At 44.9% G+C, this 26,131-nt stretch overlaps 1 protein-coding gene across 1 annotated transcript in view; it reads left to right on the top strand.

Annotated features, from left to right (window-relative positions):
* The window catches only part of Pkd1l1 (polycystin 1 like 1, transient receptor potential channel interacting), a 127,831-nt gene that overhangs the window by 66,444 nt on the left and 35,256 nt on the right, over positions 1-26,131 (top strand). The window contains exons 23-35 of the mRNA XM_076546950.1: positions 953-1,009; positions 4,277-4,486; positions 5,498-5,740; positions 7,254-7,364; positions 7,461-7,615; positions 8,880-8,980; positions 11,123-11,315; positions 14,174-14,257; positions 16,364-16,571; positions 19,451-19,557; positions 20,784-21,000; positions 23,476-23,649; positions 24,746-24,865. Coding sequence (XP_076403065.1) covers positions 953-1,009; positions 4,277-4,486; positions 5,498-5,740; positions 7,254-7,364; positions 7,461-7,615; positions 8,880-8,980; positions 11,123-11,315; positions 14,174-14,257; positions 16,364-16,571; positions 19,451-19,557; positions 20,784-21,000; positions 23,476-23,649; positions 24,746-24,865 — 1,980 coding nt within the window. The remainder of the gene's footprint in view (positions 1-952; positions 1,010-4,276; positions 4,487-5,497; positions 5,741-7,253; positions 7,365-7,460; positions 7,616-8,879; positions 8,981-11,122; positions 11,316-14,173; positions 14,258-16,363; positions 16,572-19,450; positions 19,558-20,783; positions 21,001-23,475; positions 23,650-24,745; positions 24,866-26,131) is intronic.

The following is a 26,131-nucleotide window of genomic DNA, read 5'->3' as shown; positions in this document are numbered from 1 at the left end:
GCAGCAGTCCTCTGAAAGCTGGCTTCTTAGCAAGGGCTCCTGCTCCTAAAATCCAGGCAGGAAAGGAGAGCAGGTATATAGGCTGATAGGCTCCTGTGAATGTTTCTGCTTTATATTGGAGAAAGTGAAACACATTGATTGTCATTATGAATAATTTTCCTAATGTTTCTATGAATAAAAACATTCCATAAATCTGATTTGTTTTTATTCTGTTAACAACCATAAGCCAAGGGATAAAGTCAAAATTGAATGCAATTTTTTTTGTAATCAATGTTTTTAAAGATTTATTTCATGTGTATGGTTATTTTGCCTATGTGCATATCTGTGTACCTGTTGCTCATGGAGGCCAGAAGTGACCACTGGATCCTTTGGAACTGGAGTTACATGGCTGTGAGTCACCACTATATGGGTGCTGGGGATTGAACCTAGGTCCTCTAGAAAAGCAACCAGTACATTTAACCACTGAACCATCTTTTTCTGCCCCAAGTGTAGTTTCTTAATAAATGACCATGACTCAAAGATTATTGCCCCTCTGGCTTTTCTGCAACTCTGCTTTGTAATGGTCACTAGTGAACATTCATGTTTCATTAGAACTACAAGATACTCTACTAGACCTAATCATTTTCCTTCCTCTGACATTTTTCTGCCCCTTCTTCATAGCTCCATTTAGTTCTGTCCCCATATTTCAGCTTCTACTGTGTCAGATTCCTACCAGGGCCTGGTGAAGCTGGCCAGAGACACATCAGAGTCATGCTGGACTGGACGGAAGCTTTGAGACCAAGGTCATGATCTTGCTACAAAAGGGCTGACCCTTAGGAAGACTCTTCACAGAAAAACACAATACATTTCTTCAGAAGCAAGCTGCATTTGAACTAATATGATTCTCTCTCTCTCTCTCTCTCTCTCTCTCTCTCTCTCTCTCTCTCTCTCTCGGCTTGTTTCTACTATTTAGGAAGTGATGGTGGATTCTCTTCATATATTGAGAGACCTCATAAGCTTCCCTAATAAGGTAAGTGCCATTTCTTTCTCTGGATTTTCCTGGATTTTGCATAATTATAAAGGCCATGATTGAGACTTGATAAATATAGAACTTGGAATTGTATTTTGACATTGAGGATAGAGACATAACTTTCTCCTAGATGTCCCTCTGAACAGCATTGTCTCCCCTCAAGCTATGCCTAAGGACCTTTTCTTCATGTAGAAATAGAAATATAAAGGGGTAACAACAAGTGCCTGCCGCGGTCTGAATCACCTTGGTGGGCAGATTGCTCTTCATTACTAATGTGTGGTGCCGGATTCCATGGTCACGCCTGCTTGTTTTCTCAAATCTGTAACATTCCCCAGAGTCATTCAATAGGTGTCTTCACTCATTATGTAGTTCTTTGAGAGATGACAAAAGAACTCTTGGGAGTCCCTCGTTGCCACCACTCAGCAAATCTTACTGCAGTTACATCTGTCTTCACACTCTGTCACTAGGAAAGAAAATTCCTGGTTCCCGGCAAGCATCCTTCCTCCATCTGTGCCCACGAACCTACCCACCACCACCCTGTACAGCCCCAGTCCAGCCTGTGTGACTGATATCCCGGGGATTGAGACAGGTCCAACCTAAATGGCTGGTGCTGGTAGTTCCATCTCTGTCATACTGTTCTCCAGGGTTTGTCTCCTTAAGTTGTCCATGAGCTCCTACTTCTTTTTTCCCCCTCTTCTAGATGATCCCAAGGTGTGTCATGACTCCCACTTATTTCTTGAAGGATCCATTTGGTTATGTCCAGCACCTTCCAGCAGCTCTCGCTTCTAGCACCTCTCTGCAGTAGAGCATTGAGGTGGTGCCTGGGTTTGCTATGGCAATGCCGGCTGTTTGTCCTGCAGCTTTACCTGTTGCCATGGCTTTGCATATTCTTAGAGCTGAAGCTGAAAGATTCCCTACACTTTCAATTCTACTAGACTGCTCTTCTTAGCCTCTTTTGTCCTTCATGGGACATACCGGGGGTGGGGGAGTCCTCATTTCATGGCCCCACGACTCAGTTTTTGGTTGCCAGCCCTGGCTCTCCAGCGGCCTCCTCCCTGTCATGTGGACATGGTCAGGGTTTCAGCAGGGAGTCCCTTGGACTTCTCCAATGTTCTCTCCTGGTGACCTCTTCTAGTCTGTTAGTCTCAAATCGGTGTGATTCTACCAGACTGTGCATTTTACATCCTCAGCCCAGCCCTCTCTCACATGCTGCAAATCAGCCTCACGTTTCCAAGTTCAGAGGCACTCCAGTTTCTTCCTGCTTCCTGTGGCTCAAGACGGGACAGCACTGCTACCCAGAGTCAAGTTGAAACACCCAAGGTCACCTGAGCATCTTTTGATCTTGGCATCCACCAAGTATAACTGAAGGAGTCGGTTCTTCTTTTAAAAAGATGTAGCCAGAATCTCCCTGCCTTTTCCATCTCTACTGCTCCCCACTAACCTCCAAGCCGACCATCTTTCATCCACGCTGGGTATCTCTCTCATTGCTCTCTCTGCTTCCTCTCTGCCACCTTGATAACACTGACCACAAGCAGCAGTCAGAGCATCCTTGTGGAAAAGCCTAAATCAGGTAGTCACCTCTGCTCTCTTAAGACCAGTCTACAGCTTTGTGTTCACATTCAGGAATGCAAATATCTCCCCATAGCCTGCATGCTTTGGCTCCTTCTGACCTACACTTTCTTCACCTGGGCCCTTCAACCCACCACACTCTTGGTCTATGCTGGTCCATAACTAGGGTAGTTGTCCTATCGTGTCCTGCCTTTGGCTCAGCAGAGAGCTGAAGACGGTCCTTAGACACTCAGCTTAAGTGTTTCTTCCCCACAGATGTCGCCTGGCACCCTCCCTTCTTATTGCGGGGTCTCTCCTTTGCTGGCTTTGTACTTAGCAGCTGTCTTGTGTGTTTCCTTATTCCTCTTCTTTTCCTCACTGGAGTGTGAGTGCCATGATGACCAAGAGACAGAGTAGACGAGTGAGAGACACTGTGACCCTGTCACCTGTTTCCCATTCTTCCTCCTCAGTCTCTTCTTCATCTTCATTTCTGATCACCAATCATGCCAAGGCTGAGTCAGAAGGCTGGACTTCCCTTGACCACATACTCTCTTCTCTTACAGATCTGCCTTCATAAAACACATCTGGTCATGTCACCTGCTACTCAATATGCCTGATGGCTCCCTGCATTACAGATAATGTTTAGGTTCTCCACACAGCACACAAAGACCTCACCTGGACCAGCTCCTTATCTCTGTGCCTCCCCTTGCACACCATCTCTTCAGTGTTCTGTCACTCTAGATGTTTCTCTTGTTCCTGAAGTAGAAAATTTTCTCTTAACCTGGAACAGCTTATTTCTTCTCCTTTGAAAAATATTAGTTTCTCATCAAAGCTGGTTTCAAATGCTATAATCTCCATGAAACCCCCAGAGATCTGATAACAGAGTTTATTTGACTCCACATAAACATAGCACTTGGGATTTGGGGCACTTCTGTCTTCTAACTCTAATTCTCCCGGGATGAGCTGTGGTAATGTCAGCTGGTATAACAAAAAGCCCTGGTGTCCCAGTAACTGAACACAGAGGTGTTTTGTGAATGACCCTCTCATGGAGACCCAACCTCCCCCTCCCTTGTTCTCATGTATCTGACATCTTCACTCTATGGCTCGCCAGTTGAGGGGAGAAGAACACAGATAAGGTATGCCACATATCAGTGATGTTACCCTGGAATTGACAAGCCTCACCCCACACATTTTTCTTATGACTGCTGCACATGTGGCCTCACCTGGACTCCAGGACCTGGGGTATGGAGTTTTTGCTCAGACAAGACTCCTCAGAAGGCTAGGAGGATGAACATGGTAGAGATCAACCCAAGCCTACCCACAGTCCTTTTGTGCATCTCTCAGAAATGAAGCTGAACATGATTGCCATGTCTGAAGTAACCATTCTAGATATTTTTGTTTGTTTAGCAATTGTGCAGTGCAAATATTGGACATAAAGCACCTTACATGTTTTGCTGGGTAACAGTTCTTTAAATCTTAAACCCTGTTTTGATGTCAGCTCTGTAAGCAGTTTAAGTGCTTTTCCAGGGGCTGAGGAGATGTCTCAGCCAGTAAAGTGCTTCCTGCACAGGTATGGAACCCGAGTTTATGTCCCCAGCTCCTATATTAAAAGCTAAGCACATGTTGAGTCGTTCCGATCCCTATTAATAGGGAAAAAAGCCAAGAGTCTCCACACCACTTGCCAGGGAACATCTGACCCCATCTCCTCTTCCCATGCAGTTGAGCTTGATGAGTGGCATGCACATCCTCAAATATGCCCAGATGTCCCTTGCTCAAGGTCAGTCCTCTGAGAAGTGGCTGGTCAACAAAAAACTAGGAGTTGAACTTATCCTTCTCATCTCTGGAGTCTGGGAAGCTTCCAAAGAAGACACAAGGAATGAAGAGTACCTGCAAGAAGAAGGCATGAAGATCATCTCTGACACGTTACTAGTAAGATGTTCTGTCCACCCACAGGAATGCAGCCACAGGCCTGAGTGCCGCTCATCATCGGTAGAATGCGTGCTTGGCATGTGCAAGACCCTTGATACCATCCCCACCAGATACACAGACATAGACACACACACACACACACACACACACACACACACACACACACACACACACACACCAAACATCACATGTTAGCCCGAATTTATATCTCTTTTCCCAGTGAAAATTAGAGTGAGCACCTGAAGAGCTGAGCTACGGTTCCGGGTGGCAGCTCATCGTTTAGAAATGTTGGTCTGGAATGTTAAGTGTTTTATGGCAGCAGTGTTGTGTGTCCAGTGTTCTGACAGATTTATCATTTGGGATTTCGGGACATACTTTGTTTTCTGCAGAATGGCATGAAGTCACCCAAAAGATTGCTTGCATACATGAGTTTGAAAGTGGCCCTGCTGATCTATGACTCTTAAGAGAAACAATAGATGTCTATTTCATTTATTTCTGATGCAGTGGCTTTGAGAAGTTGTCTCAAATCTTTTATTTGAATCTTCTGAAATAGCCAAAGTTCTGAGGAAGCAGTGAGTTAGCAGGAGATGTTTTTCTCTCCTTTCCCTCTGCCTTCCCTTTCTCCCAAGCTTCATGGTTTATTTAACTAATAGCTATCAAAATACTGTGGAGATTATAGAGCAAATAATAAAATCTTTGAATCTGGCAGCTTGTCGTTATTATTCTCATGCACATATGAAAATGTGTTCCATCTGAACCTGCACTAAAGCTTAGGCTTGTGCACATACCAACTGACCTAAAGGTTTTGAAAAGCAACCATTCTATCAAGACTCTTCTTAGGAACTAGGAAGCATAAGAAGCATAGCAATTTTTTAAAAATCAATAAAACATCAGTGAGATGCACCCAAACCGGAAAAAGCCATTTGTGCTTTCAGTATTACTGTCTTTTGTGTTTTGTATCCATTTGCACATCATCTTGCGAGCATCCCCCTCACCGTCCTGTGTTTGCAGGCCTCTCTCTCCCTGAGCCACCAGCATCAGCTGCACATAAGCACTGGGCAGATGGAGTTCTGGACCCTTCTCCATCACAGCTTTCAGAGTTCTATCCAGAACCTGGGCTTCATCTCGGTCCATTTCCCTGGTGGCCTGGCCAGGCACAGTCCTGCTCAAGAGGAATCACAAAGCCCATGCTACATCAGCCAGCTCATGTTCTTCAAAAGCAGCCCTTATCCAAGGGGACGAGCTCCTGGACAGGTACAGCACATGGCCTCTGCCACTGCAAATGGCGGTTTCAAGTTTTCAGTAACTCGACTTCCATGAGAAGAAGGAGAGTAGGTTGGCACGCTTGCCCATTGTCCCTGTTTCCAAAGAGAAGCCACTTTGCTGTGTCTGAGGAGGCCTGCAGAAGGCTGGTGACAAGAAGGTGGGAAACGTATCTTCCAGAGACAAGGTAGACAGACAGAGAAGAGTTACTAGATAATATCCCAGAAGGCACTATGGGCAAGTCTGAGGAGGGAGTGCTTAACCTTACCTCTGGTGCTGTTTATATGGGGTCCATTTCTGGGTAGGTGGGCGGGTTTCTCACAGTTTTGTTAATTAGTACAACTTCCAGCACGAGCCTGCCATTTGGGCTAAGGTGCCACAGTTCATTAGGAGTTAAACTCTGGTCGTTTGCCCAAGATGTCCCCGGTCTCTGAAGTCAGACTCCCAGAGATCATGGCCTGTTCAAGTGTTAGAATTTCTGTTTTTATTCTTGGTCTTTTGTCTCCAGAAAAATCTTAGCAGAACTAGGGTCCTTGGTGTCTGATAGGTGGATCCATGCAGCATTCACTGTGGGGCTTTCTAATCTGTGTCAGGGAGTATAGCATGGAACACATGGTGGAATGGTCACACCTCAGGCAGGTTTCATTGCTCCTGAAATCAACTTAGAGTTCAATCAGAACAAAACAGGAGCAGGGACTTCTGAAGAGTCCCAGTAACATGCTAACAGAGAGGTGCATGTGGTCTGTCCCTGGTTAGGGGTGTGGAAGTCAAAAGGACCTGCAAGGTCTTTACACTTTGGTGTGAGCGTCTACTTTCAGAACCCACAAGTGCTCCTGGGTGTGTGGGTCAGGAAGTAGTGTGTACAATGACCATTACATCCTCTGCCTTCCCACCCAGCTCAGCTCAATGGGGCAGCTCCTCTTCCTCCTCCTACTCCTCCTTCTTCATCTCCTCCTCCTTATTCTCTTTGTCCTCCTTCTCCTTCTTTAAAAAAAAAAATAAGACAGGGTCTCACTTTGTAGCCATTGGAGTCACAGAGACCCACCTGTCTCTGCCTTCTGAGTGCTGGGACTAAAGGCTTGCGACATCACCACCCATCCCAGACACCTCTTTTTATAAGAGCTCCTAACATTTATTTGAACTTAAAAAGTTATCATTTTGGCAAGGAAAACATACAAGGAACATTAACTACCCCCATCCATATAAATTCTGTCAACCTACCTCATTAAACTCGTTTCGTTTGATCAGAACTGGAAAAACAGTATGACTCCAATTACTTCCCGCTTTTCTTTGCCTCTCTTTGTTTTTGTTTTGTTTGTTTGTTCATTTGTTTATTGAGGCAGGGTCTTTCTACACAGCCCAGCCATCCTAGAACTCACTATGGGGACCAGGCTAGTCTCGAACTCACAGAGATCTATCAGCCTCTGCCTCCAGGGAATGCTGGGATCAAAGGCGTGCGCCTCCTCTGAGTCAACTGTTGCCTTCATTGTCTTTGTTCCCCAAGGTGGGTGGTGTGGTGAGCCCTGGGCTCTACAGCTGCCACAGCAGAAGACCTATTCTCAGAGGACGACTCGCGATGCCCCTGACTGTGGAGTTTGGGGAGGAAGATCACCTGGTAATGGCAGCTCCATTTAGGCCTGGCTGGCTGCTTTCTAATGTGTTCACTTTCCCCAAGACAAACTGCCTGACTGGCTCTCTTTCCGATGGACAGCACAAGAGAAATCCAAACATGTTTGCGTTGCTTCGAGATGAGGTGAATCTCCACCGGTTCACTGGGCTCTCTGAAAACCCCCAGGAAACCTTACAGATCCGCATCGAATTCTCCAAGCCTGTTACAAGAGCCTTCCCCGTCATGCTGTTAGTAAGGTGTGTGAAGGTGGCAGCCGCAGTGCTGATGAGATCACAACATGGTGGAGTGTCCTTAAGGGTTTTTTGTGAACAAATGGGTGAATTAGTTTTAAAGTAATAATGAGGGTCAGCGTCTAAAGAAATTCCACATATGCCTACATGCATGTATATCTGTTTAGAAAATGAGCCTCCCTACTTTTTCCAAAGTTAGATTCCTGCCTGTTAACTAGAATGAGAAACAGCCGACTTTCAGTCATACTATATAGGACACCATTTAGAAGTCTGATAACACCACAGTTCCCTCCCGTATTTGCTTTTTTTCTCTCTTTTTCCTCCAGGGGAAAATGTATTCAATTTTACATTTCCATAGAGACTTGATAACTGAATTCTCTTTCTCAGTGATGTTGAGTAGGTGAGATTAGATTGGTCTCAGTTAGCGGCTAGACTATGTGGAAAGGCTGTTGGAGTCTTTGGATTCTCAGGCTAAAAACACTACTCTCAGCCACTGTAGCGTCTGAGTGGAAGGGGGGAGGGGCAGTGTCTTCTGGGAGAAGCAGCTCTGGGTCTTTCTGTCCTGGGAGTCTCCACATGTTTGGGCAGATGTTGGCTGTTCCACTGTACCTGCTTAACCAGGTGAGTCCCTCAACTGACTGGAGGGGACTCAGGAGGCAGGGTCAGTGTCATGCCTCTGCTGGGCAGATAGGCTCCACACACGGCTGTCTCAGTTCACTGGCTTGACTCTATCTGCCCAGTGAGCTGAGCATCAGATGTCTAAAGGTTTCCATTTGTTTAAAAAATCTGGATTTTTTTACACTTAATTCTTCAAAGTCACATACAAAAGGGAAGTGCTTAGAATTTTCTTTACCTGAATAGTTTGAGCCTCTGCTGTCTCCCTGCCAATTCCCCACTTTCTGACAGCAGGATGAGGCATTATGCAAATAAGCTTACACTGGTGCCCTGTTCCTCAGCACGCAGCCAGGGGTTTGTTCTCATCCCACAAATAGAGCTGGTTATCATTCTTACTTTTTCTTAAAGGAGGTTGTGTTTGGGTTTGGTTTTGGTTTGTTCTTTACAGATATAAGGGATAAAGTGTTAGGTGTGTGTATGTGGGGGGTGGAGTTACGGGGATAAGTATACCGGGGGTGAAACACATTGCTTCTTTGTTGCCCTAACTGTCTCCTGCTATCCCTTTCTAGGGAAAAGTACGATTGTCACACAGTGCATAAGTAAAGTCTACACAGGCAAGAAAAGCTGCATCTCACTACTTTTTCTTTGCCCCCAGGTTCTCCAAGAAAGCCACGCCTTCTGATTTTCTTATGAAGCAGGTCTACTCCTGGGATAAGCAGACTGTTCACATTTATGTACCTGCTGTTCCATGGAAAGGTCAGTGGGCGCTAAGCCTTTGAAATCTCTGCTCTCTTTATGTGCTGAGGACTTGCTGTGGCTTGTCTGTGCACGGCAGCAGTGTTTTTCTTTCTTTGTTGTATCAACATTCAAGTCTGTACCACCACACACAGCTAAAAACATTTTAGTAGTAAAATATATCAGCCTTGTTTTCATTAAAATTATATCATATCTCCCCTTCTTTTTCCTCTCTTCAATCTACCCCATGCTCCTCCTTGTTATCTCTTCAAACCATGGCTTTATTTACTTTAATTGTTACTGCTACACACACATACATGCATGCACACATGCCTGCATGCCTAAATATATAAGTACAACTTGCTCAGTCCTTTTGGTGAAATACATATATATATAATTTTCAAGGCTGATTGCTTTGGGTATTGGATAATCAGTTAGGTGGCTCCTCCCTGGGGAAGACCAGTTCTCTCACTCTCATCATTCATTAGTTGCCTATAGTTCTTTGTCTAAGCGTGGCACCTGTGAGACTTCCCCTTTCCATATAGCAGGCTCTATTGGTATTGTCCTTCTTTGGATCTAGTTTAGACAATCATGCTGTTGAAGTATCATGGGAGAAGCTTCCCTAACATTTCTTTTTATTTTATGTGCATTGATTGGTGTTTTGCCTGCGTGTATGTCTGTGTGAGGGTATCAGATGGAGTTACAGACAGCTGTGAACTGTCACGTGGGTGCTGGGACATGAACTCATGTCTACTGGAAGAACACCCAGTGCTCTTAACCTCTGAGCCATCTCTCCAGCCTGCTTCCCTAACATTTCTACGAGGCACAATCTCACAGTGGATTCCCTGGTCCTCTGGCTCTTACAGTCTTTCCACCCATTCTTCTGCAATGTTCCTTGAGGGTATGTGCAGGTTGTGTTATAGCTGCATTGATGGGGACTGGACTCTCCACCGTCCCTTGTACACTGCATTTTGACCAGCTGTGGGTTTCTGTAGTTGCTGTCATATGTTGCAAAGCGAGGTTTCTTAGATTTGAGGCTATTGTTAGAAATCAATTCCTTATATCTGAGTTTTAAGAGAAATCACTTACATGTCTTTTAGCACTGGTATCATGTCAGTGTTTTAGAATTTTAGATCTCTGACCAATTATTTATTATTGTATATAATATGAAGAATGGTACAATTTCATTCATTTACTCATTCAGTTATTGTGTGTGAGAGAGTGTGTGGTATAAATGTATGATATATGTGGTTTGTGCCCCTATGTGTGGGCAGGTGTGCAAATCTGTGTGTGTGTGTGTGTGTGTGTGTGTGTGTGTGTGTGTGTGTGCAAAGCCAGAGAAAGATGTCAAGTGTCCTGTTCCATCACTCTCCACCTCATTCCCTTGAGACAAAGTTTCTCCATGAACCTGGGACAAGACTAGTAGCCAGTAAGCCCCAGACATCATTTTGTCTGCAATCCCCACAGCACTAGATTGCGAGGAAATGTGTGTCTCCATCGGGTCTTTTCTGTGGGTTCTGGGGATTTGAACTCATGTCCTTAAGCTTGCACAGCAAGCACTCTTACCCACTTGTCATCTCCCTATCAGTTCCATAGTTTTACAGACAACTAATATTTAATTGCCCTAAACCAGTTATTTAAAAAAAAATCTCAGGAGAAAACTTTAAATAAATGGAGAGTTAAATACTTTTACTTTTCAACATGAAATGTATCTGGAGATGATTAGGGTTTTAGCCAAACCCACGTGGTCTGTGTCTTGTCCACAGAACCATGCAGACCCAGAAGCATAGTGTTTGACAGAGTGGCTGGTGGTCTGAGAGGAAGCAGAAGTGGCTTGAAAGGTAGCTAAGAAGGAGCTGAACTATCTCCATCCCTTCCAGGGTGGGATGATCCCTCTGTTCAGGATGCCAGGAAGGACGTGGAAGATGGCGGCACTGGAAACACTATTTTCCTCCCAGGCACTCTATCACTCACAAATGAAGGCCTTGCTGTGTTTGATTCACTATAAATTCCAAAGCAGGGAATGGCCAGAATCTGAGGCACCTTTCAGTCCTTCCCTCTTTGTCCCTCTGTCCCCAGTGGCCCTTCCACCTGCATTTGGAATGGAGCATGTCCCTTGCAAAGTTTGTATGTTTTATTGATACATTTTCTCCTCTTTTCTAGGAGCCAATGTAGGGTATTTATCCCTATTAGATGCTGATTATGACAGGAGGCCTCCAAACAAGTACCTTGCTGGGACAGTAAACTATACAGTGCATTTCCAGTGGACGCAATGTGTGTTTTGGGACAAGACAGAGTGGAGATCCGAAGGTTCCTATCCACAGCCAGGAATGTCTCCTGAAAAAGTCAGCTGCAGGTACGAGTATCTCGCTGGGGAAATGCCTGGGAGTGTTAGCAACTGGTTCCATCTTTGTCTGCATTTGTGTCGGTCCCTGGGGCCGTCCACGAGTGGTGTCCTCCCATGAAAGCTGGGCAGTCTTGATTGATGCTACCCTAGCCGAATGTGCCTGCTACACCTGTCTGCATGCCAGTCTTGGGGCTCCCAAGGAAAGGGGCTGATGTCTGTGAGGCATCCTGTCTGAGCCACCTGTAATGATTGGCATGTTGCAGGTAGTTGTTAGTGCCCTCTGAGAAATGAGGCATCAGATGAGTGGCACATGCATCCATCAGATCCTTACCGTCGATTCAGGGCATCCTGTGACTATGCACTTTGTAGTCAGACAGGCAGACTCTCTGCTGTTACAATCCCTACCCTTCCATCTCTTTGTGAGCAGAGGAGTTCCCTGTCAGAGAGGGCTTGGACTGAAAGTTAACTTCACATGGAAAGAGAAGTCTGCATGGACACAAGCAGCCTTTTTTCATTTCGGGATATCTGGGTCATATCACTAAAATGAATGCTATTTATTCACCTAGGCATAAATTTAACAATCTTTCGATCAGTTTAGTCCAGTCATTTGTGCTTTTCAATGGGGTAGAAATTCGGTAATTATTAGTATAGAAACAGTCTTTTCCCTCAAGAACAATGACCTTTCCTGGCACCACTTCTCAGGGTTCCTCTCTTGATTCCTGCCTCTATAGGCCCTTACTCCAACTAAGCATGGAAATGTAAAAATTGGAAGCTAGAATCCTATATAAAAGAAAACAAGACATTTGTCTTTCTAGGATTGGTTTAACTCATGTACATAATATTCCCAGTTCTACCCATTTTCCTGCACATTTCATTTTTCTTTAGTGCTGAGTAGAATTCTGTTGTGTACATCTATCACATTTTTATTATCCATTCATCAAGTGATAAACAGCTAGGTTGTTTCCATTTCCTGGCTATTGTGAGTAGCACTACAGTGAACATGGATATGTAGACATCTCTGTCATAGACCCTAGAGTCCTTTGGGTCGGTACCCAGAGTGCTGTGGCTGGGTCATATGGTAGTTCTACTTTTAGCTTTCTGAAAAATCTCTACACTGGTTTTCAGGGTAACTGCACCAACTTCCATTCCTACCAACAGTAAGAAGGATTCCCTTTCCCCCACAGCCTCACCAGCATTTATTGTCACTTGATGTCTTGATAGCAGCCATTCTGACTGGGGGAGAAAGAATCCCATGGTAGTTTTAATGTGAAATTCCCTGATGGCTAAGGCTGTTACATACTGTTTCAAATGTTCACTTGCATTTCTTCTTTTGAGAATTCTCTGTTCAGATGCATGACCCATTTTTAATTGCATTTTTTGTTTCCTTAATGTTTAGGCATTTTTTTCCTTTAGTTCTTTGTATTATCTAGATTTCTTTCTACCTAACCTATTTTTCTCATTTTTTCTTTTGTTGAAAATATTCTTTTCTCATACAATATATCCTGATTATAGTTTCCTCTCTCTCTACTCCTCCCAGGTATTCTCCACTTCTCCTTCCCTCAAGAGCCATTTCCTTTCTGTCCCTTATTAGAAAAGAACAGGCTTCTAAGAGATAACAACCAAAAATAACAAAATAAAATATATTAAGATGAAGCAAAAATTATCATATCAAAGTAGGAAGTGGCAACCCAATGGGAAAAGAGTCCCAAGATCAGGCACAAGAGTCAGAGACCTTCTCATTCACACAGTCGGTTATCCCATAAAAGTATTATCTAGATATTAATCATCTGCCAGATAATAGCAGGCAAAACTTTTCCTCCATTCTGTAGGCTGCCTTGTCAATCAACTGAGAGTATCATTTGCTGTACAGCTTTTCATTTCACGAGTTTCCCTTTGTCAACTATTGGTTTTATTTCCTGAGTGACTGGTGTCCCATTTAGAAAGCACTTATATATGCCTATATCTTACAGAATACTCTCTCCTTTTCCTCTATTGATTTTATAATCTCGGGTTTTACGTTTAAATCTTTAATCCACTAGGAGTTGATTTTCATGGAGTGCGAGAGATTAGTACCTAGTTTCATTCTTCTACACGTACATACTTGATTTTTCTCAGTACTATTTGTTGAAGATGCTGTCTTTTCTTCAATGTGCATTTTTGGTATATTTGTCACAAATCAAGTAGCTGAAGTTGTGTGGACTTACATCCAGATTCTCTACTTCATCCCATTGGTCTCCATGTCTCATTTTTGTGCCAATACCATGTTGCTTTGTAGTAGCCTTTTACAATAACGTGGTGCCATGGGAAGTTACTGGTAATGTTTCATTGGTCCAGTGTTATCTGCTTTTAAATTATAGTGAAAGCAGTCCTTTGTTCTCTAATACACAGTACTCCTTCCCCAAGAGCCAAGGGCACAAAGGAAGAACATACAGAAACTACCTGCAAGATGATAAAGAGGAAGCAGTTTTATGTTTTAAAAAAAAAAAAAGCATTTTGGTAGTTATCACAACAGGTTTGGCAATGACAGGATATTTGTGAGGCTAGGACAGGTGCTTACGCAAAGGTCAGTCTACCGTGAGGCTCTAACCTGAATCTGACGCAGGGCTGTGCTGTCGCAGGTCTGCCTATAGGTGGCAGTGTACCCTGATGTCTGATGTCTTGGGACAGGTCTCCTCAGCAGCTGACTCCCGGTGCCCAGATTTGAGGCTCTGTGGTACATCAGAGAGTTACACCCAAGACATGGCAAACCGGCCTGCATCATAACATCTGAATGACTGCTGTTTCTTTTTTCCCAGCTTCTCATTGCCCCATCACAGAGAGTTGAACTTATCCCACGTTTGTTATTCTGCTCTGTTTTCCCCTTCTAGCTACCATCACCTTGCACCTTTCTCTGTCCTAAGAAGGAAGGTGAATGCCACTTTCGAAGTGAGCCCCATTTCTGAGTTTCGGAGGTGAGTTCCACTCTCCAAAGCAGAGTTCATTTCATGTGGTCTAGTGACCACTTAAGAGATGCCCATGCTCCGCTGAGTTTATACTTAACATTTATGTAACGTGTTTGTTTTCTGGAGCACAGATGTGAGGAATGATTGTCTTATATGTTGTGTTATTGTTTATATTTTACAGCCACTGACAGGAGCCTTATGAACACCCAGGAATCCAGTGTCTTTCTTACTTTTAAGCTCAGCTATATTTCAGTGTAGACTGGGTCAATTATTACTGATTTAATTAATATTTACAGAAATCAAAAATAACACTCAATTTGCTTTTCTTGGTTTATACTGAACATTGTAGCCTCATTTCCAATAACAACTTGGTCTTAGTTAGGGTTGCTATTGCTGCGAAGAGACATCATAACCAAGGCAACTCTTATAAAGGAAAACCATTTAATTGGGGCTGGCTTACAATTTCAGAAGTTTAGTCCATTATCATCACAGTGGGAAGCATGGCAACATGCAGGCAGACATGATGCTGGAGAAGGAACCGAGAGTTCTACATTGTGATCGGCAGGCAGCAGACGGAGACTGCCACAGGGAGCATGGCTTGAGCTTCTGAGACCTCAAAGTCAACCCCCTAGTGACACGCCCTCTCCAACAAAGAAACACCCACTCAAACAAGGCCACACCTCCTAATAGTGCCACTCCCTACGGCCAAGCATTCAAATACATGTCAGTGGTGGCCATTCCTATCCAAACCACCACAAACCTCTATCTTATTTTAAGTAAGTTTAAAAGTTACCAAAGCCACTGTTTCAAAATGAAAAATTATATTTAGAGTTTGAAATACGAGTGCATTGAGGGCAAGCTGCTTTGAGTATTTTTTGCACTTATACTGGTAGAATATGAAACTGTACTTCACTTTTGAACAGAACTTAGTAGCTTAGCTGGTGGGCCTGATAGGTAGCAAGGAGTCATTAGTTACTAAAGACCAATGCTGCCCCAGGGAAGATTTCCAGCCAACCAATTCTTCAGGCTTGGAGAACAGTAGTTCCAGTCCTGGTTTTCTGCAACACCAATATTATTTGTGGGTAAACAAGGAGGAGTGGAACAGTGGAGACACTACAGACAGAAAATGGCACCCAAAGGTCACCCCAAAGCACTGGTGACATCTGAATGGCCCCAGGAAGCAGTGTAGGAATAAGAAGGACGGGCTAGAGCCAGGAAGCTATGAGCCAGGAAGTTCATAGAGTGTGACTGAGGGGAGGTGTCACCTGGTTCTGAGTCTGGTCTGGAAGCAGAAAGGAGGACACCAGATCGGGGACCAAGAGCATATGTCAGTCCTTAGATGGAGTCAGAGTGATGAGGCAGGAGAGTAGGAAGGTAGCAATCCCATACAGCATGGGTCCTCTGCAATTTTGTCACATACCCGTATAGCCCAAGTCCAGGTATGTTAAGGTCCAGCTGGATGACTCTCTGTGGATCTACAGAGGAGGGGGCTGGATGACTGCTCTCCCAGGCAGAATTGGTACATGAGTGCCAGGGACCAGGTGAGTGTAAGCTGCAGGTAGAGAGCAAGCAGCCTCACTCACATGGACAGAGGTACATGAAGAGGCACACTGGACCATCGGGAGCTGCTCCTGTCTTGTTCTGCTAGGAGGAGGCAGGAGAAGAACAGAATGTCACATCAGTATTGTGAGGCATGTCTCAGATAGGGACATTCTTCTTTAATTCCTCCTTTCTTCCATTTTTTCCCATTCATACTAAAGATTAAACCCAGAGCCTCACATATGCTAGGCAAGTTCTCCATCACTGAGCCATATCTGGCATTCTTTTTTCAATTTAGTACAGGTTCCTCAGACCTGGCAGGGTGCAGCTTGCTGCCACTCCAGCTGGATCATCATTGGCCCCTTGGGGCGTCATTGTAGGCTGTGGGGTGCCTGTCATTGGTCCCAGGCAGCTCTGTATTTTTCAGAGTCCCCTTCCACCCAACCAGTATAAGGTATTTGGGAAACACGTCTGTGAAGACCAAGGAGAGATTGTGAGTTTGTGAAGAGCTAATACATCTGCCTGAATGCCAGTTCCCGTGAGAAAGTCCTTTCATTTCTCTTTCTTTGTTTACAGTCACCCACACAACTTGCTTCCCGCTATTTTCAGTGTGTTTTTCTTGGTTCTTTATGGATTGTTGGTGGCTAAAAGCAGATGTGTAGATTGTCACAAGAAAAAGAAACCTGGTTGTATTTTTCTGAAAGAAGATACCCCACCTGGCCACCAACTGTATGCAGTCATCATTGACACTGGCTTCCGGTCACCAGCCCAATTTACGTCAAAGGTAACATGAGCTCCCAACAATGCCTTCTAACAATGAGGTCTAAGGGTGTAGATGAACCTGATAGGCACCAGAAGTGACAGTGAGATGATTTGGCTGCTCTGTCAATCACCTGTGACCACTGTCCCATCCTAATGTCAGGGGTGACACTTATCTGCCCTTTCTACTGTCCTGTGTATTTGTAAGGGCAAAAGACAGGACCCTCACCTCCTGCCCCCTGGACTCCTCTCCCCCTTTCTGCTTCCATCCATGTTTTCTTCTGAGTGGGTCTCTGAGATGTTGTGACTTGGACTCTACTCCTCTGAGTTAACACTGAATCCATGGCCCACCTCAGAGAAGGATCTAGCAAGAACAGGGTAAGAAGTCCCTAGGCTAGCCTTTGGGCTGAGTGGGAACGGGGCTGGGTTGAGAGATAGAGGCCATGGGCAGGGTTCCCCCGAGAAGCAGCTGAAGATGAGGTTGTGGATGGGGAGGAGGAGGACGTGGTAGAAGGGTCAAGGAGGAAGTCCAGCCTAGCAGTTCCAGGGAACGCCTAGGCCAAGGTGGGCTATGGAAGAGAGTTCTGCAGAGACAGGAACAAACTCATTCAGAGGCAGGGCTAGCAATGTACCCCTACAAATCCACCAGGAATTCTGCATGGGTGTTTGATACACACTGCCTTTTCTCTAAAAACATGCCTGCTTTATGGAACCCATAAATCTGGAGGCATGGGGAGTGAGAGTGGTCTCCTCTAGAAGCCAGAAGATAGGGCCACGTGTTCTTGACATGCTTGTACAAAAAAAAAAAAAAAAACAACAACAACAAAAAACAAACAAACAAACAAACAAAAAAAAAACGATGTTAAACAATTAGACCCGATGAGTTAGACAAGCTTGTCAGGTTCATGATCAGACTGGGGCGGCCCACCACTCATCCACAGAGTCAGTGGCTGTCATTGCTCATGATTGGAAGCAAGTTCCTCCTACCAGTCACAAAAGGACGAGTATCTGAAGGTGAATTCACCTAACACACACAGGGGCATCGTGGAAAGAATCTCCTCAATATTCATAAAAGACCTAAAGAAAGAATAGCTTTTTTTTTTTTCTGAGACAGGTTTCTCTGTGTAGTTTTGTGTCTGTCCTGGATCTCGCTCTGTAGACCAAGGTGGCCTCAAACTCACAGAGATCCACATGCCTCTGCCTCCCGAGTGCTGGGATTAAAGGCGTGCGCCGCCGCCGCCGCCGCCGCCGCCGCCGCCGCCGCCGCCGCCGCCGCCGCCGCCGCCGCCGCCGCCGCCGCCGCCGCCGCCGCCGCCACCACCACGCAGCAAGAATAGCTATCTTTATACAGTAGCTGAAACAACTAATTTCTCCTTGTCATAAATCATAAATCAATATGTAGGATGATGATAATGATGACAATATGAATTAGTCTATTCCTATATCCATATTACTTGTTTTATTTGAGGTTTTGTTTTGTCTGCATTTGTTTGCTGGTTTGTTGGTACAGGATTTCACTATGTAACCCTAGCTGTCCTGGAACTTGCTATATAGACTAGGCTGGCTTCAGATTCAGAAATCCACCTGCCTCTTCTTCCCAAGTGCTAGGGTTAAAGGCATGCCACCACACCCAGCCACACTATCCATTTTACTGAACAAAACCTAAGACATAAAGAGATTAAAGCCAATGAAATCAACTACAGTTTCAGAAAGATGTCTTGTGGGACAGGAATTATTGATTCTAAAGTTCATATGGAAGCAAGCACTAGCACACAGGAGAGTAAGTACAGGCCTAACGATCTGAAAGAGGACATGCATGGCTCCCCACCAGAAAGCCAAGCAAGAGCCTTCACAGTGCAATGTCTTCTGGGGTTAGCCAGTAGACTTATGGGACAGCTAGACACCCCAGAAATGACCCAGGTGTGTGTCAAGGTCTTATAGACCAGAGAGGCTGTTCAGCAAAATGTCTGGAGCAATCACAGTCCCTACAAAAGAAGACAATATAAAATCTTTAATTGACATTATACACACACACACACACACACACAGAGAGAGAGAGAGAGAGAGAGAGAGAGAGAGAGAGAGAGAGAGATAATAAATTTCAGAAGTTTAAAAACAGAAAGATAATGATAAAAAAAATAGTAGCTACTTTACTCAAAGCAAAAGATTATTGTGGACTAGGAAAGGATTTAAAAGACAAGAGATTGGGCCAGGCAGTAGTGGCGTATGCCTTTAATTCCAGCACTTGGGAAGCAGAGATAGGCTAATCTCTGTGAGTTCCAGGCCAGCCTGGTCAACAGGGTGAGTTCTAGAACAACCAGGACTGTTACACAGAGAAACTCTGTATCAAGAAGCAAAAACAAACAAACAAAAAAGTAAGAAAGAAAGACATTAATATTATTTTAATAAAAGATTAAAATTACACCACATCAAAGCTGCAGGTTTCTGTGTGGCAGATGCCAGGAAGAGTGATAAGAAGTACAGTGCAATTTGCTTCCCTAGGGTGCTCCTTGTGGACATGGGTACCACTCCCACCAGCCCTGACCCACTCTGGTGTTCTACAGGCCTAGTGTCCAGACACCATGCCCAAGGGTAGGAGATGCTGCCCTCTGTGGCCTTCTGCCCTGCAGAGGAAGAGAAACGCTGAGGATTCCAAAGGGGCTCCCACTTTCCTAGATGAAGTTTGTGAAGAGCTGGCTAGTGGAGGAGACGCTACACTGTAGGATGTCAGCCCTGGCCTGTGAGGGCTCAGCAAGTCATGCAAGGCCCCCACAGCCCCTGGGCTTGATGCTGGGACCTGCCAATAGGGAGCGGGGATGGGGCAAGGAAACACTGTTCTGCAGAACTCCACACCCTCCATAACGTAGCCTCAGCTCCCATTTCTCCATTTCTGTGTGTTTTAAGGTTTTCATTGTTTTATGTGGTGAAAACGGACTCTCAGAAACCAAAGAACTCTGCTGTCCAGAGATGTCCTTGTTTGGAAGGAATTCCAGGCACACCTTTATACTGAGGTACTCCTGACACCTCTACCCACATGTTTTGGAAAAGGGGCTGATCAGAATAAGGTATCACAAAGATGCTGCTTAGAGAACACCGGTTTTCTGAGCATCATGCCTATGATAAAGCTGGCTGATGAAGCTTAGAAAGAGAGTAATGATCATTGGCTCACACACTTAATTTTAGGAAGGTTCTGGTTTTGCTTTTTTTTTTTTTTTTTAAGGTAGGGTCTTACTATATAGTCACAGCACATATGATATTCACTATGTAGACCAGGCTGGACTTGCAAAATATCCTCCTGGCTCTGGCCCCTGGGAGTTGGAATTACAAGCATGCCTAACATATGGGATAGATTAACATAGTTTATTTACATGGGACAGGGTAGCAGGGTGGGAGGGGATGAAGGCAGAAAAAAGGTAGCAGCTTACTAAGCTTGTGTATTAGAATAAGTGTTTGTGTGTGTGTGTGTGTGTGTGTGTGTGTGTGTGTGTGTGTGTTACAAAACATGATTAATTAGTGCCACCATCCCAAATCAGGAAGATCAATGCTACACAGCATCCCAAAGATGGAGAGTCAGGGGAAGAGGTCATTTATCAAGGTAGAGGTGTAAGTACCCAGCACTCTTAGAAAACAGGAAATTTTTTCTCATGAAAAATGTATAATGTTTATTATAATTTACTTACAATATTTATTATTTTGGAGCATTGTTTTTATGAGGAAAGTACAGGTTAACTTCAGACTAACTCACATCCGAACAGGCTGCTAGAGATCTGAGTGACTTGGTTTAAGGAAGTTATAGCCACTCTCTTTTCAAGAGATGTGTTCCAGGCCACACAGTGGATCCCAGAATCACCAGAGAGCACTGAACCCTGGGCCTACTTGATTGTTCTTTGACATCCTAACCTAAGATAAAGTATGAGTTATTAATGAGGCGCAGCACAAGATTATCAAGCAGTAATTATAAAGCAGAATAGCTGTAAATAGCTTCAAAACTTACAGGTTGTTTTTTTCTAGAATTTTCCACTTGGTATTTTTGATTTGTGCTTGTTGGTGAATAACTGAAACCATGAGAAGTAAACTGATAATAAAGGGGGAAATAGAGTGGATCCTGAAGGCCTGTGTGCCCTTACCAGTCAATGCTCATTAGAACCCACTGTCCTTAAGAGCCCTATCAGAGTTGGTGAGGATTTTGCAGGTGCTGAGTACACATGGCTGATAAGACATTCCTGCATGTCATTAGCACTCCTAACCGACTGGGGCCACTCCAGAAGATCCGACTCTGGCATGACAGCAGTGGACCTTCCCCAAACTGGTTCCTCAGCCACGTGATGGTGAAGGAGCTACGGTCAGGCCAAGGCTGGTTCTTCTCTGCCCAGTGCTGGCTGGCTGTGGGCTTATGTGATGGCTGTGTGCAGCGGGAGCTCTTCTGCCTGCGCCACGGTCTTGGCTTCTGGAAGGTAGGCCCCATGCAGGTGACCTGTGACATATCAGATGGGCCGGTATTATTTCATGCCCACATCTACTTCTCTTTCCAAAGTTGTGACTCAAACTTTCCCAAAGTTATGTAGCTAACTGTCAAGATACCCATGTCGTGTGACTTCTGGAAACACGTGAACTAGAGCCTACTCACCCCAGACAGGGACCAGTGACTGACACATCCAAGAAATGTCTCCATCCAAGTCTATCTTGGTTAGCTACTTGGTTTATGGATTACTTTCAAGGGTGTGGGTGACTCAACAGAAGCCACACCACTGAAAAGCAGACCCCAGCGTGGATGGTGACTCACAAAATCAGCATCCCTGGCTCTGCACTACTTGCAGGTGGCTTTACCAGTAAATCCTCTCCATCGCAATGGCTTACTGTCTCTCTAACCTTGGAGAGGATATTTGTGACTCTCTTGTTTTATGAGCTCCCTCAGTCTCAGCACCCCTCCCCTCCTCCTCCTCCAGGAGAGGCTGCTTCAGTTCTGAGGAGACAGCTGCAACACACCACGCTTCAGATGACATGACACTTGGATCAGCTCACCAGCCAGCGTGCATTAATGCCTTTGCTACATAGCAATCTTTTTTTTTTTTTTTTGGTTTTTTGAGACAGGGTTTCTCTTTGTAGCTTTACGCCTTTCCTGGAACTCACTTTGGAGACCAGGCTGGCCTCTGAACTCACAGAGATCCTCCTGCCTCTGCCTCCCAAGTGCTGGGATTAAAGAGGCATGTGCCACCACCGCCCGGCTATACATAGCAATCTTTACAGCAATGTGGTTCGTCTTTGAGCCGCAACAGTAATCAATTTCTAGAGTTTCTGCATGCTGGTGGTCTGCAGTGTCTGAGAGGGCCCAAATGAAAGATCTGTAATCACTCACATGCCATAAACAATCCCGCTGTCAAAGAATGCAGACAGGTCATGGCTGCAGCATCAGAAGGCAGACAAGTGCTAATAGGTGACAGCATTGTCTATTATCTCACAGACTCAGTATGAAATTTTGGTTTCTGAATATTCCCATTTCCTCCTCATTGATGGGCATTGACTCATTTGCAAACATTCACACTTTATAGAACAAACCTCTTCATGAATTTTCTCTTAACTAATTTAAAGGCCATAGAATGGCCCACCGTACACTGCTACTTGTTGAGGCTCCAGCCACCATTTTCCTTTCTTTATTTCCATAAGAGCATATGTCACAAGAGACACTTCTTTGTGACTTGTGCTTCTGAAGAATGATTTCTTTTTAAGAATGTTTCTAACATTTTAATTACTTGTTGTGTGTGTGTGTTTATGTCACAGTCTATGTGTAGAGGTTAGAGAACAACTTACAGGAATTGGTTCTCTTCTTCCACCATGTGGGTCCTGGGAATTGGACTCAGATCATCAGCCTTGGCAGCAAGTGCTTTTACCCTTTGAACTATCTTGCCAACCTGATATTTCCTGGGCACTGGGTCTTTGATCTTTCCATTGCCACCATAGTGAGGAGAATCTGGCATTGCCAGTTTAGCACAAAATATGGCCAATATAAATTTGAAACAACTATTTCCAAATAGCCATGGAACACAGAAAAATTTTAGCACTTTAAACCAAAGTCCCTGCTTAACTGCAGCATCCCTTAGACAATAATCCCCATGCTTCCCCCTCAGGCTGTTGTGCTTGAGAACTTTGGGTAAGAAACCTAACTTTACTGATTTCGTCATCTGTGAGCCCATATGACTGGGTCTCTGGTATCAATGGTCACCTGGGAATTTATATACAAAAGATATATCCTTAGTCTTTTAAACCTGTTTTGCCTGGGTTTGCCGATTATTCTGATTGTATTCATGATAGCAGTTCTGTTTATAAATAGTTCTTTTCTAGAATATTTAGCTCCAAAAAAGTATTTAAGTTGCATTGAAAATTTTAAAATTCAGAGAAATTCCCCAAGATATCACCAACTTCTAAGGGGTAGACCTTATAAGGCTTACCAGGTAGAAGGCAGTCAGTCCCAGGTCTCAGCGCACACAGGGCTGGTGCCCAGCTACACTGTGTCTGTGTTTCTGTGGAAAGCGCTGAGAATGGGGAGATTTAGAAAGTCCTTTGGGGTCAGAAAGGGAAGAAATGGTGGGAGGGCCAAGAGAGGAGGTCTCCGTTTGAGCTAGCACAAATGAAGCAGGGAACTCGTCGGTACCAAGCCTTTGGAAGTTTCAGCAGGAGTGGTGCAAGCCATGTCCAGTGAGGGGCTGCTGAAGAAGTAGGTGGTGGGGCGGAAAGGGAGGAGGCAGAACAGGTGGCCATGAGAGGCATCCACCTGCACCAAACCATTAGCCGGGAAGTATCCAGCTTTCAGCTGAAAGAGAAAAGCCAGGAAATTTTGGAGTCTCATTCTAAACGTTGCTGATTATTGGTCAGGACTCCACTCAGCTCATGCGTGTCCATGCCTGGGAAAACACCTGTGATTTCTGTTTCAGCTTTTCTACTCAAAGTTCACGGAGTACCTGGAGGATTTCCACATCTGGCTCTCCCTGTACAGCCATCCCCCCTCCAGCAACTACCTACACACACAGCGACTTGCAGTGTCCTTCTGCCTCCTGTGTGTCTACTCCTGCCTCGCTGCCCTGGTCACTGTGGGAGGCCATGAACAGGTGGGAGGCAGCAGATTTTCCCACAGTAACTTCTAAATCTCAGGCATAGTTTGTCCTTCTTTTAACATGGAAACTCTGAGTTTCTGGAAAAGGTCTTAAGCTAGGGGGAACAATCTAGCATCGTGCTGAGTGGGTTAGCAAGTAATGGGACCAGAATCGGAGCTGGCAGGGTCCGCAAGTCCTCAAGAGATTGCTGCCCTGTGAGAATTCACATCCTGGGTTCCATACAATGTGACATTCAGGGCGAGGGGAAAGAAGCTAATCTTTTTGAAGATTTATTTTTATCATTTTTTTTATTATGTGTACATGTTTTAAAAAGAGGGAAGGAGAGGGTCCCCTTAGAGTCCAGAGGAGGGGTCAGACCTCTCATGGCCGAGGTGACAGGTTGTTTGTGAGCTGTCTCATGTGGGTGCTAAGAAACAAAGTAGGATCCTCTGTAAGAACAATGCATGTTCTTAACCATCGAGCCATCTCTCCAGACCAAGATCGTTTTCTATGATAATTTCAGGATCATTCATGGGGCCAGCCAGCCTCTGGGTTCACATGGTCCTCGAGCTGGAGGATACACTGATAGTAGCTGTGTCATGACTGAGGTCAGTCATCTGTCACAGGACAAATGTGGCAGCAGATATGATCACACTTAAAGATGTGCAGAATTTTCAAATACACTGTGTTGGTAGAACTTGCGACAATAAACAAAAGATGACAAGGAACGTCATCAAGTGGCAAAGAGAGACCAGCTGTGCTCTCTGGGGAGCTGGGCTCCCTGGGAACCTCCAGTGGTCTGATCCAGGATGCCAACTCGTCCTCTGCTGGGGGCATACCGAAGCTCTTGGCACCTTATTGTGGGACTGTAGTGAGGACTTAGTCAGCTGAGCACGGGTCTTGTGGGTGCCCGGCAAGCATCTGTTTGGTTCACAAGGATGTGTCTACCAGGAAAAGCGCATTTTGTCTTGTTCAACCCCTGGGGTGGAGGCAAGGCTTCTGGGAGAAGGGGCTTTAACTAGAACAGGAGCCCACATGGAAACCATTTGGAATTCTGTGTCTTTGGGGTTGGGCTCAAGGGAATTCATTGCCATGTCGTTGAATGTTGCAGCGCCCCCTGGATGTGGGTCCTACTCTTATCACTCTGGAATCCTTCGGTCTGAGTCTCCTGTGCACCTTCCTGGCCTGCCCAGCTGCACAGCTCTTATCACTGCTCTTCAGGGTCAGCCAGGTGTGTGGCCCTGTGCCCCTGGGGAGACCCCCCCCCCCCCCGTGTAGCTAGAGTTTTCCCGCCTTGCCCACAGTCAGGACAAATCTCTGTCACCCGCCAGTCCCACAGCCACTCAGACCCAACCAAGTAAACACAGAGACTTATATTGTTTACAAACTGTATGGCCGTGGCAGGCTTCTTGCTAACTGTTCTTACAGCTTAAATTAATCCATTTCCATAAATCTATACCTTACTACGTGGCTTGTGGCTTACCAGTGTCTTCACATGGTTCTTTTTTTTTTGTGATATATATTTTTTATTTTACAATACCATTCAGTTCTACATATCAGCCATGGGTTCCCCTATTCTCCCCCCTCCCACGCCCTCCCCTTACCCCCAGCCCACCCTCCATTCCCATCTCCTCCAGGACAAGTCCTCCCCCGAGGACTGTGATCGACTTGGTAGACTCAGTCCAGGGAGGTCCAGTCCCTTCCTCCCAGACTGAGCCAAGTGTCCCTGCATAAGTTCCTGGTTTCAAACAGCCAACTCATGGAATGAGCACAGGACTTGGTCCCACTGCCTAAATGCCTCCCAAACTGATCAAGCCAATCAACTGTCTCACCTATTCAGAGGGCCTGATCCAGCTGGGAGCCCCTCAGTCTTTGGTTCATAGTTCATGTGTTTCCATTCATTTGGCTATTTTTTTTTCAATAATTGAGTAAAACTGAAATTTATTATATGCCACAGTCGTCCTACGGACCTCCATGCTATATATATATAGCCTCTATGGTTCTATGGGTTGTGGTCTGATTGTTCATTTTATATCTAGAATCCACCAATGAGTGAGTACATACCATAACTGTCTTTCTGGGTTTGGGTTACCTCACTCAGGATGATATTTTCTAGTTCCATCCATTTGCCTGCAAATTTCATGCTTTCATTGTTTTTCTCTGCTGAGTAGTACTCCATTGTGTATATGTACCACATTTTTTTCATCCATTCTTCCGTTGATGGGCATCTAGGTTGTTTCCAGGTTCTGGCTATTACAAATAGTGCTGCTATGAACATAGCTGAGCATGTATCTTTATGGTATGTATCAGCATTCTTTGGGTATATGCCCAAGAGTGGGATGGCTGGGTCTTGAGGTAGTTTGATTCCTAATTTTCTGAGAAACCGCCATACTGATTTCCATAGTGGTTGTACAAGTTTACATTCCCACCAACAGTGGAGGAGTGTTCCCTTTGCTCCACATCCTCTCCAACATTGGTTGTCATTGGTGTTTTTGAT

Source organism: Peromyscus maniculatus, chromosome 10, assembly GCF_049852395.1.
Source record: "Peromyscus maniculatus bairdii isolate BWxNUB_F1_BW_parent chromosome 10, HU_Pman_BW_mat_3.1, whole genome shotgun sequence".
NCBI lineage: Eukaryota > Metazoa > Chordata > Mammalia > Rodentia > Cricetidae > Peromyscus > Peromyscus maniculatus.
The sequence above is the reverse complement of the archived record's forward strand: the minus strand, read 5'-3'. Positions and strand labels throughout refer to the sequence as shown.